Source organism: Rutilus rutilus (genome assembly GCF_951802725.1).
Source record: "Rutilus rutilus genome assembly, chromosome: 17".
NCBI classification, from domain to species: Eukaryota; Metazoa; Chordata; class Actinopteri; order Cypriniformes; family Leuciscidae; genus Rutilus; species Rutilus rutilus.
Genome location: NC_140230.1, coordinates 32806452 through 32817299, shown reverse-complemented (window position 1 = coordinate 32817299; position 10848 = coordinate 32806452). Strand labels below are relative to the sequence as shown.

Genomic DNA, 10848 nt, shown 5'->3' with positions numbered 1-10848 from the left:
TTTTATGATATGTAGGCCTATTTCAAAGGAGGCTGGTGACGCTTGAAACGCCTGATTCTTATTTGTTTGCCTTCCCTTGGCTTGACTTTTAGTGTAATCTGACGTCGTAACTGAGTTAGTTTAATCTTGTTTTCAATCTAACTGCTCCCATTACAGATTGCACGTCTCCTGTTGACTTCCAGCACCTTACACGGTCGAATCCTGTAATGTGATCGGGCAGGTAAAAACAGGGGTGAAACAGGATTCACAGCCTTAAACCACACAAACATGTGCACATTTTCCATATGAGGTCATGTTTTAAATCTTTATTATGCCTGTTTAGAGTACAAATCTGCATAGCCCTACAGGTATACCAATGCATAGTATAGATGATGCTAACATGATTTTTTTTTCCTCCTCTCAGTCATCATGATCAGTAACCTGTGTAGGTACGTGCTGAGTCACTGGCTTTGTGTTGTTTTTGGGACTCATCAGTCGCAGTATAACTTACCCTCAGTCGCTCAACTCTGACCCCGTCTAACAATAATCAGCATGCATTTTTCATCAGCCTTGGCAACCGCTATCCATTACAGCCGAACCACTCTTCATAAAAATTCCTGAGCAGCGTCAGACACCAGCTGAAGGTTTAGACTGAATGCCAGCGGATGAAATGCTGTTGAAATAGAGGAAGTGAAGGACAAGAGAGCAACTCTGGGACACAATGAGACACGGCGAGCATCTCAGCAGAATGAATGGATGGTGGATGCAGCGAGCCGCACCTCTGCTGTTGTTCTTTTGACACTTTTCTTTTCATTATTGCTTGCGTTTCAAAGTGTCATCCATTGTTGGAGGCACTAGAAGAATGGCCTCGTTTCTTTGAACGCATGAGCTGACACAAACTATGGCTTTTGCCCAGGTAAGAACAAAAGTCTCTTTGTAACAATTCATCAAAATGTCTTGAGGAAACTGGCGCTGAGTTTACATTAGCTGAACAACAATGACATTTAATGTGTGATGGCGGAGTGTGTAGTTGCTAAATAGTGTTTCATATCCTGTTTAATGTAGAGAGGAAACTGATACAGTGACATTTGCTCAACCAGTTAATGTCAAACGTTAATGTGAAACAGGGTCATGATATTTTGTAGCTATTTTAGTATAATTGACTATTAAAGTTTGTATTAATATTTTGAATTGTTTTTTTATTTTTATATTTTCGGTTTTCATTTTAATTTTGGTTACAGTTTTAGTAATTCTGTTTTGTTTTTGTCATTTTTTATAAGTTTTTTATGTCTATATATGTTTTTATTGATTTTTATTTCACTTTTAGTTATTTTAGTATATAAAGTTAAACTAAATGAAAATTAGAAATATTGCCTTGGCAACTAGCTGATATAAAGTAACTTAGTTTTTATAGTTTAAAAAGTTTTTAAAGAATATTTTACTTTATTTCAAGCAGCGAATATTGTTTCTAGGTTTTTAGTTTCGGTTAACTATAATAGCTATTTTGTGTAGCTTTCTGAATGATCTTAAATGGTTAATTTAATGTTGCAGAAATTATTTTCTGCATCCTTTTTGCTTTATATTTGTTCTTTTTCATTGTCTGGATAACAAAATTGGCAATAGTACTGGTAGTCAGATGCATGCTGAACCGAAGTGACCATCATGAACAAAATTCTCCCCATGCATGTTTTTTTTTTTATTCAATATTTTTTGCTGATAAGTATGAAAAATATGTTTCAAGAATATTGCCACTATTCAGTTTTCTAAACCATAAGATTAAGAATTTCAAAAAAAAAAAAAAAAAATTGTCTCACAAGCAGAGTATTTTCATGACAAAAGTTTAGTGTTTGTTTAGTTGAACATGACTGAATGGATTCAAGACACACAAGGTCTTTACCATAAACAAGTTTCTTTTGAACTTCACTAAAAGAAATGTGCTTTTGTCACTCAAACCAACAACAGATAAAGGAACAAATGATTATCTAAATCAGACTTACACTTCGCTGTTTGGTGATCGTGACTCATCAACCCACATTTACAGTATCAAACTGATGTCAGAGAAATGGAAAAAAAAAAGAGAAAATAAAAGTATTTTGATGACTGTACTAAATACCAAATATAATGCTGCTGGTAATGCTGTACGAACCATTTATGTTAAATATGGTCAGATAGGTTTGGAAATTTGAAATGAAAAATATGTAGGAACACTGGCTAGAATTCTGTCGGTTCAAAAAAATGTGAAGAAAAGTCTAGGGTCCGTCCAGGCCTAGTGATAAGTGACATGATTAACTTTTGACATTTTCTTATGTTTAGGGTTTCTATAAAATCAGCCCTTCAAAAGACAACCAGGAGCCTCTGCAGTCCTTCCCAACATGTCCTCCTCCGTCCACTGGGATTCCTCCAGATCTGCTGTCCACCTGTCCGAAGCTTTTAAACACGGCTCTTCCTCTTCTCACGGCTCCAGTAATGACGGACGCACCTCTCACCTTGATACCTGGAACTACATTAAAAAGCCCGGTTGTCCCGAATCTCACAGATGTGTCTCCGCAGCCGACAGAGCTCCCTCTATACGGAACAGAAAGTGCATCTATACAGTTTCCTCTCCCTCCTGTTACGCTGTACACTTCCACACATCCACGGATCTCTCTTGGTTGTGTCCAGCTGCTGGGAGTCTCTGAACTGCCTCCCTACACACTGTCGACACTCATGCCGCATCTGCCCCGATTACCACCACCTGAGAGCGGCTCCTCACCCCTCACAGACCCTAGAGCCTCCTCCAAAGAAGAAGAGATCATCTTACAGGAAGGAGGCATTTACATTAGTGTTTCTAAGAACTCCTCTACAGACGGGGCAGGTGAGGTGATGGATGGATGGATGGATGGATGGATGGATGGATGGATGGATTGATGGATGGATGGATTTATGGATGGATGGATGGATTGATTGATGGATTGATTGATGGATTGATTGATGGATTTATGGATGGATTTATGGATGGATGGATGGATGGATGGATGGATGGATGGATGGATGGATTTATGGATGGATGGATTGATGGATGGATAGATAGATAGATTGATTGATGGATGGATGGATGGATTGATGGATAGATTGATTGATGGATGGATGGATGGATTTATGGATAGATTGATTGATTGATGGATGGACTGATGGATGGATGATTGATGGATAGATAGATTGATTGATGGATGATTGATGGATTGATTGATGGATGGATGGATTGATAGACAGACTGATAGGTCGATAGGTAGATAGATAGATAGACCGACTGATAGATAGATAGATAGATAGATAGATAGATAGATAGATAGATAGATAGATAGATAGATAGATAGATAGATAGATAGATAGATGTGTTTTACATGTTTTTAATTCCCTTCTGTTTTCTTATCACAGATGTCTCTGGGTTCAGACTCTGTCCATCATGTCCATCACGCCTGGCTTTAATTACAACCCTCATCCCCACCTTCATCATCCTCACGGTCTGCATTGCCATTATAGGTACATGTGCTCTCCGTAAAGACTGATCTGGCAGAATCAAATCAATATACATCTATATACAGTGATTAAATCATGAAAACAGTCAGATAACGCAATACTTTTCCTCTTTAGTGAAGTTTGTGTGTTTCCCAACCAAAGCGCGAGACACCCCTGCTGGCGGCTCACCGAACTGCACCATCACACCGGCGCCCTTCTATTCGGTGAAATATCCAGCAAACGACACCGTCAACATTTCCTCAGGTACCATCAGAGGTATATTAAGATAAATATAATTGATTTTATTATGATATGACACACGGTCTCTCTTCCTGTCGAAGTGAACTTGGTCTTTGTCGCCCAGATTGCTCCACAGCAGTGAATGCTGGGTCTCATGGGATGCGTATTGTTGGTGGTACGGAGGCTGAGAAGGACCAGTGGGGGTGGCAGACCAGTTTACACTGGCGTGGCAAACACGTGTGTGGAGGATCCATCATTACTTCTCACTGGGTCGTCACCGCCGCACACTGCTTTGTACAGTGAGTATGAGACAACAGAGAGAAAATGTAAACTTTATTATCGACCAGCTTTAATCTGCTAAATGCGACTATAAGGTTTGAAGATGTTAAAAAATTATAAACATTTACATCATGATTTTCTGTAAAGCTGAAACCCTGTGTATTGTGAAAAGCGCTATACAAATGCATTTTGACTTTTTTCATTGCTGCGTTTGTGTTGTTTGTCAGATATGATATGATGCTGGAGTCTGATTGGATCGTGGTTGTTGATACTGTCAGTGTCTCGGATTCGTCTCAGGGCAAACGCTACAACACACTGCAAATACACCCACACCCACGATTCTCAGGGAGCGACAACGACTACGACCTGTGTCTGCTGCGCACGCAGACTGAGATGGAGATGGGAGGTATGTTCACTCGGGCAGGACTAGCTGTGTGCAAATTCATTTGCAATCCCAAAAATTGTGCAAGTTTATGTTCCATGTAAATTGACTCAATTTACTATCTTAATACACATTCTTGGTTTAAAAAAGGATGTGTTTTTGCACTTGAAAATGCAAAAGCAGGGCAGTGAAATGTAAAAATGGTAACACTTTACAATAAAGTTTCATTTGTTAACATTAGTTAACTACTTTAGTTAACTAACCATGAACAACACTTCTAAAGCATTTATTAATCTTAGTTTGTTCATTTCAACAATTACTAATACATTATTAAAATCAAACGTTGTACCTGTTGATATTATTTAATGGACTTCAGCTAACATGAACAATGAAGGTGTATTTTATTAACTAACATTAACAAAAATGAATAAATTCTGTAATACATGTGTTGCTCATTGTTAGTTAATATTAGTTAATGCATTAACTAATGTTAACTAACTGACCTTATTGCAAAGTGCTACCAAAATTTTAACTTTAACTTAAAGGCCCACTGAAGTGCCTTAAAACGTTCAGCTTTATTCAGTGTGTTAATGTCATTTCCACTGAAACAGGAAGACAGGGCGGGACATATTGAGCAGCTCCTCCCCTTTTATAAAAGCATTTAGTTAATTCCTGTCAAAAAAATTAAATAAAAAAGTCTTTATCAACAAAAAGCAAAAAAAATTTAATACATTTTGAGAGATTATATTGTTATAATCAAATGTAAAACAATACTGCATAGTCTTTATTGTATAAATTAAATATAGATTAATCCTACTAAATCAATGAATGATTTTCTCTTTGTCTTTTGATTTTTTTTATATATTAGGCTGATATAATTGTATAATATTTGATATGTTATTTGGTATATTAGGCTACTGTCACTTTAAGACCTAATGCATGGATCCAAAATACTGTCAGGTATGGGGTGTGATGGAAGGAGCGAGGACTCATGTGCAGAGTTGATGGGCTTTTAATGATAATAAAATAAAATAAAATACTAACAAAAACTACCCCGAGAGGGAAAACAAGACAGACTTGAACAACTAGACTTGGCTTAACTTGACTTGACTGAACCACACAGCAGGGAAACATACGACGACAATCTGGCACAGGACTGCAAATAAATAGGGAGAAAACAAGGCAGGTAACAAGGGAGGACAAGTGGGGCAAATGAATCAATAATCAGGTAACAAGATGGGCAGGGTTAGACAATCGACAGAAGAGCACATGGCACAAGGAAACATACATGACAGGCCATGTGCTCACACCAAACATGACAAAAACACAAGCCCAAATCACAAGCCGTGTGCTCACAAAAACGAGACATGAACACGCAGCTAATGAGAACTCACAAGCCGTGTGTTCACACAGAACAACACACAGCCAGTGTAAAACACAGCACAAGACAAAACACGACATCACAGAACACAACAATACTCGATACTCTGAGCGAACTCGCTCACACGACAAGACAGAGAATACACAACAGCATGAATGTCTGAATCCCGACACAGAACCGAAGCCAAACTAGACCGAAGTGCCGGGATCCAAACACCACGCCCCGCACATGAAACAAGGCGTACAGACAAGTGAGCGCACGGCTCGAGAATGCTGATTATGTTACACATGTGACTTATTTCCCAACTGTTTATGTTCACTTAAGACATAACCAACGGTGTTTAAGCGAATACTCACCAAGCCGGACGTTTTGACATATATATGTGTTTTTAACCATTTATGCACGAACCCAAAGCTTGTCCGTGTGCATAGAAAGCCTTTTGGAGAACAGTGTGTCTTTCGCGGCTTAATGCAGTTTTAATAATTATTTTATTATCGAGCACGTCCTGCAGTTTAGCAACAGTAGACTGTATTTCATGACAATCACTGATCTAGCTGATTTGGATTAAGTTTGGGCTTTTAGGGAGAAAAGAAAGCGCACTGCTGTGAAGGAAAGAAATGCACAAGAATCGCACAGCCCTCGTTTCTTGCTGTCATTGCAGTGTCTCCGCTCTCTGCAAAGACCTTGCAAATTTATTGTCCTTTTCAGACACCTGGTAGACCTGCTAGACCGGTGAATGTAGTGAAGCAATTTCAGCTGCGTATAGAAAATTGTCTCCCGAGTTTTGCATCATGTGATTGTATAAATATATATATATATATGTGTGTGTGTGTGTGTGTGTGTGTGTGTAATATGTATGTGTATATTATTATTGTTACTATTTACATATAAATAATATACATACATTTTACAATATTATTATTTTTGTGTGAACATACATAATGTGTTTTGTGACGGAATCAGAGAGCAAGAAAATACTCTTTTCTGATCTTGATATTTGTTAACAATTCAAAGCAAATGAAAGATTCCTTTTTTATCTCTAGTTGAAAAGTATCAATAAAAGAGGATCTCTTTTTGTGTTATAATGTATAGATAGATAGAATCTATTATAAAACAAATAAGAATAAAATCTAGTAAAAATAGGTGCAAATGTTGACTTTAAGTGATATTAATGCAGATGGTTTCTCTGTAATTCAGAACAGATGTGTTGACTGTTGTTTAGATGGAGTGAGACCCGTGTGTTTACCACGTCTGAGCGAGTCTTTTCCTCCTGATTCCCCCTGCTGGGTCACAGGTTGGGGTTACACTCATGAAGGAGGTGAGATCATGTTTCTGAAGCGTTCACAGGCCTCCCGAACTCTCGTGAAGGTGTCTTTCACTCTCTCATACAGGGTCGGTGTCCTCACACTTGAGACAGGCCTTAGTTCAGGTTATCGATCAGGCCGTATGCTTACAGTCCAACGTGTACGGCTCCCAACTCACTCCCAGAATGCTTTGTGCTGGCGTTATGGAGGGAGGAGTGGACTCCTGTCAGGTATACACATCCATTAACATGATAGATTGCTCAAAAATGACAATTCTGTCATCATTTACTCACCCTCATGTCGTTCCAAACCTGCATAACTTTCTTTTTTCTTCGGTGGAACACAAAAGGTTATTTTTTTTATTATTTTTTTTATAAAATGCTCATGCACATCATTATTTCAAATACAATAATAATGAGGAATAGATTCACTAAAAGTCAAATCTGATTCATATTGACCTGCAGTAGTTGAGCTCATGAGGGAAAATGACATAAAACCAGTGAATGATGACAGAATTGTACATTTTCTGTGAAATATTTTGATACACTAAACACTTTACAATAAAGTCTCATTTGTTAACATTAGTTAATTCATTACAGTTAACTAACAATGAGTAAAAAATAAATTAATTAAACATTAACTGAAATAAAATCTAAACTTATTTTATTTCAGCTAGAAGGCAACATTTCTCAATAACAACTATATAGACATTTAAACAAAATTACTAAAACTTTAGCTAAAAATGAAAATGAAAGCAGAAAATATACAATAAAACCTAATTCAAGAAAAATAACACAAATTGTAATAGTATATCAATGATACTAATACAACACTGACTTTTGTGAACATTTAATAAAAATACAAATGTTTATTGTTAGTCATAAATCTTGTCTTGTTTCCGAATTTTGTGTTTAAGATTTTTTATTTTGATATGTATTTTCTGTTCCCATTGTTCCTGTGTTTGCCTTGTTTCCTTAGCTCCCTTGTTTTGTTTCCATAGTTACCGTTGTTTGTTTCTATAGTGAATAATTACCCTCACCTGTCCCTTGTTATCTTGTGTATATATACCCCATGTGTTTCAGTAGTCGGTTGTTGTCTTTACATCCCCTTGTAAAGCTGTTGCATTGTTTATCGTTATCCTTGTTAGGTTTGGTTTCTTGCTTGGATTTCATCATTCCTGTCTGAATTTATGTTCCCTGTATGGATTATTGGTATCTTCTTTTCTGTTTTGGATCTTTGTTTGTGTGTTTTTTTTAATAAGACTGCTGCTCTTATATTTTCATCTCTCTTCCCTGCCCCTGCGTAACATAGTTCATGTAAGCTCATGTCCATTAAATAATATTAACAGATACAACTTTTGATTTCAATAATGTATTAGTAAATGTTGAATTTAACTATTCACTAAGTATTTTTCATGTTAGTTCATGTTAACTTATGTAATAGAGCCTTATTGTAAAGTGTTACCAGAATTTCCTTAAAGGATCCTGTGTGTGTGTTTGTTATATGGTGTGTTGTGTGATTGTTCTCCAGGGTGACAGCGGAGGTCCTCTAGTGTGTAAGACTGAAGCTGGTGATTGGAGGTTGGCTGGTGTGGTGAGTTGGGGAGAAGGATGTGGAAGACGCAATAAACCAGGCGTCTACACCAGAATCACTCAGCTTCTCCAGTGGCTGGATCAATACATCAGTGTAAACGCAAACAACACCAACAGCATCATCCTTCTGTTTGAGGAATGTTACGGGTTCAAGTTAAGCTTTGACCTCAAATAAAATGTACTGTAATGCACTTACAAAGGAAGTCTATCGGGCAAAACACTGCATAATACACAAAAGTAAAACCACAGGACTTTATGCATACAATCGAATTGATGAACTTTGTAACATTGACACTAAATGAAAGCAATACTGATCAATCTGTATTGTATAAAGCACTATGGAATTAAACATTGTTTATACTTTACACCCGCTCACTTTTTCAGCAGCGTTAGTTCCGGAAGTATTTTTTCCATTCATTTCTTCCATGGGGATTGCAAAAAAAGTGTAAAATAAATCACATCTAATAAACCAACCAAACTCCTGACATGACTTTATAAAACCAGTACCTTTTATTTGATATGTACGACAAAACACCACCAACAAAAAAGACTTTAACTGATTTGAACTTGGAACATTCCTTTAAAACCAATGTGCATGTATATAAAGTCCAAAAACCATTAACATTTATTTCATTTCATTTCAGGATGAAAATGAAAAGGCATTCTCAGTGGCCACCATAAAGGATAATAACTTTTGAAAATGCCGTATTGTTATCCAGATTGTACAGTGTCTTACAACAGATAATTGAAACCTTGAATAGAAGCAGATATCATCTCTGTAATATCGGCTGCAATAAAAGATCATTACATCCAGACCGGCTCATGCTGATTAAATATGACTGACTGGAGTCACGTAAGCTCAGAAAAGGGCGTGTGAGAACAATACATAAATAAAAATGATGTTGGGAGATATGAATGGAATGTGGGACGTAGTAAATTCAGCTGACTCACTCTGACAGTTGTCTGTTCATGATGATGTTGTTTCTATAGTTGTTTGAATCTGAATCTGATCACATATCCGGCTGATTGACCTGTACTGGAAACTCTGGACAGAGACTTGAAGCTCATAAATGATCTGGAACTTGCACTCATAGTGGCTCTAATTTTTTTCATTACATCTTTTTGACGGCTCATGAATATTAATTAGGGCGTGCTGCTGCTGTTGTTGCTTGGTATCACAGTGAAAGCGTCTTGTAATTGACCCTCAGAGACTCATTGGTATTTTTGAGCCTACGTGACTCCAGACACTCTGTGTTTCATGATCACTGAATATTTTTGTACATCACCCACTTAAGATCCTGAAAGTGCAGGTATAGAGGCGGACAGCAGCTGCTTTGACCTTTACAAGCGTATTTCCAGGTAAGTTCAAAGCAGCTTTATTTGGTTACTTCAAAAACCTCTGTGGTTTACTCTGGTTATCAAACATTAATTGTCGCCTACTATAATTGTAAATGTTGTCTGTCAAATGTTGCTTTGATGCCTTTTAGAATGTGAGCTGCTTCTACTGTATTTTAACCCTTAGTTTTTATAGTATAATTTAATTGATTGAAACGTTGCAATTTTCCTACTATTGAACCTCAGCAAACACAAAATATTAATCCTAATGTTAGCACGTTTTCTGTTTGGCTTATTTTGGGAATCAGTTCAAGATTAGGAACATTCTTTTAAAGGGATAGTCCGCCCAAAAGTATAAACTCTGTCATTATTTACACAAAATATATTTTGAAGAATGTAACTAAACAGTCTTGGTAACAGACAGAAATAGAGACATGTAAAGTCTTGTTAAAGTCTGCAGGAGCATTTCTCACAACGTTTGACAAAAAAAGGAAAAGAAGTTAGCTAATAGGCCTACAGTCTATCTGCATGCAATAGATGTTGATCCTTAAAGAGATAGTTTACCCAAAAACGAAAATTCTGTCATTAATTATTCATCCTCATGTTGTTCAAAAACCCATAAGACTCATCAGTTCATCTTCCGTAAACAAATGAAGATCTTTTTGATGAAATCTGAGAGCTTTCTGTCCCTCCATTGACAGCTAGGCAACTACCACTGTGACCGTGACGCTTCAAAAAGTTTATAAAGTGATTGTAAAACTAATCCATATGAATTGAGCGGTTTAGTCCAAAATTTTCTGAAAAGACTCAATCACTTTATAATGAACATTGAATTAAGGCTTTTATACAAATATAAAC

General features: G+C 36.9%; 1 protein-coding gene across 3 annotated transcripts; it reads left to right on the top strand.

Moving 5' to 3' along the window:
* Positions 1–148: 148 nt before the first annotated feature.
* On the top strand, positions 149–9741 carry LOC311276497 (uncharacterized protein). 3 transcript variants are annotated; one of them, XM_084386183.1, is made up of 11 exons: positions 149–220; positions 404–895; positions 2293–2833; positions 3397–3501; positions 3640–3753; positions 3842–4016; positions 4224–4402; positions 6982–7077; positions 7151–7293; positions 8594–8749; positions 9300–9467. In XM_084386183.1, exons 2-11 carry the CDS (start codon positions 881–883, stop codon positions 9351–9353), a joined length of 1578 nt encoding a protein of 525 aa, XP_084242309.1. In that variant the 5' UTR covers positions 149–220; positions 404–880; the 3' UTR covers positions 9354–9467. The 3 variants fall into 3 exon arrangements, with proteins under 3 accessions (XP_084242309.1, XP_084242307.1, XP_084242308.1); XM_084386181.1 differs by having other exon boundaries at positions 189–220; positions 3613–3753; positions 9300–9741; XM_084386182.1 differs by lacking the exon at positions 149–220 and having other exon boundaries at positions 609–895; positions 3613–3741.
* The last annotated feature ends 1107 nt before the right edge of the window (positions 9742–10848 follow it).

Bases quoted from the DNA above. Each gene is read 5' to 3' on its own strand.
- LOC311276497 (XM_084386181.1), top strand. The intron at 7,294-8,593 runs GTATACACATCC...ATTGTTCTCCAG, and splicing joins GAGGAGTGGACTCCTGTCAG to GGTGACAGCGGAGGTCCTCT. The intron at 8,750-9,299 runs GTAAACGCAAAC...ATTTCATTTCAG, and splicing joins GGCTGGATCAATACATCAGT to GATGAAAATGAAAAGGCATT.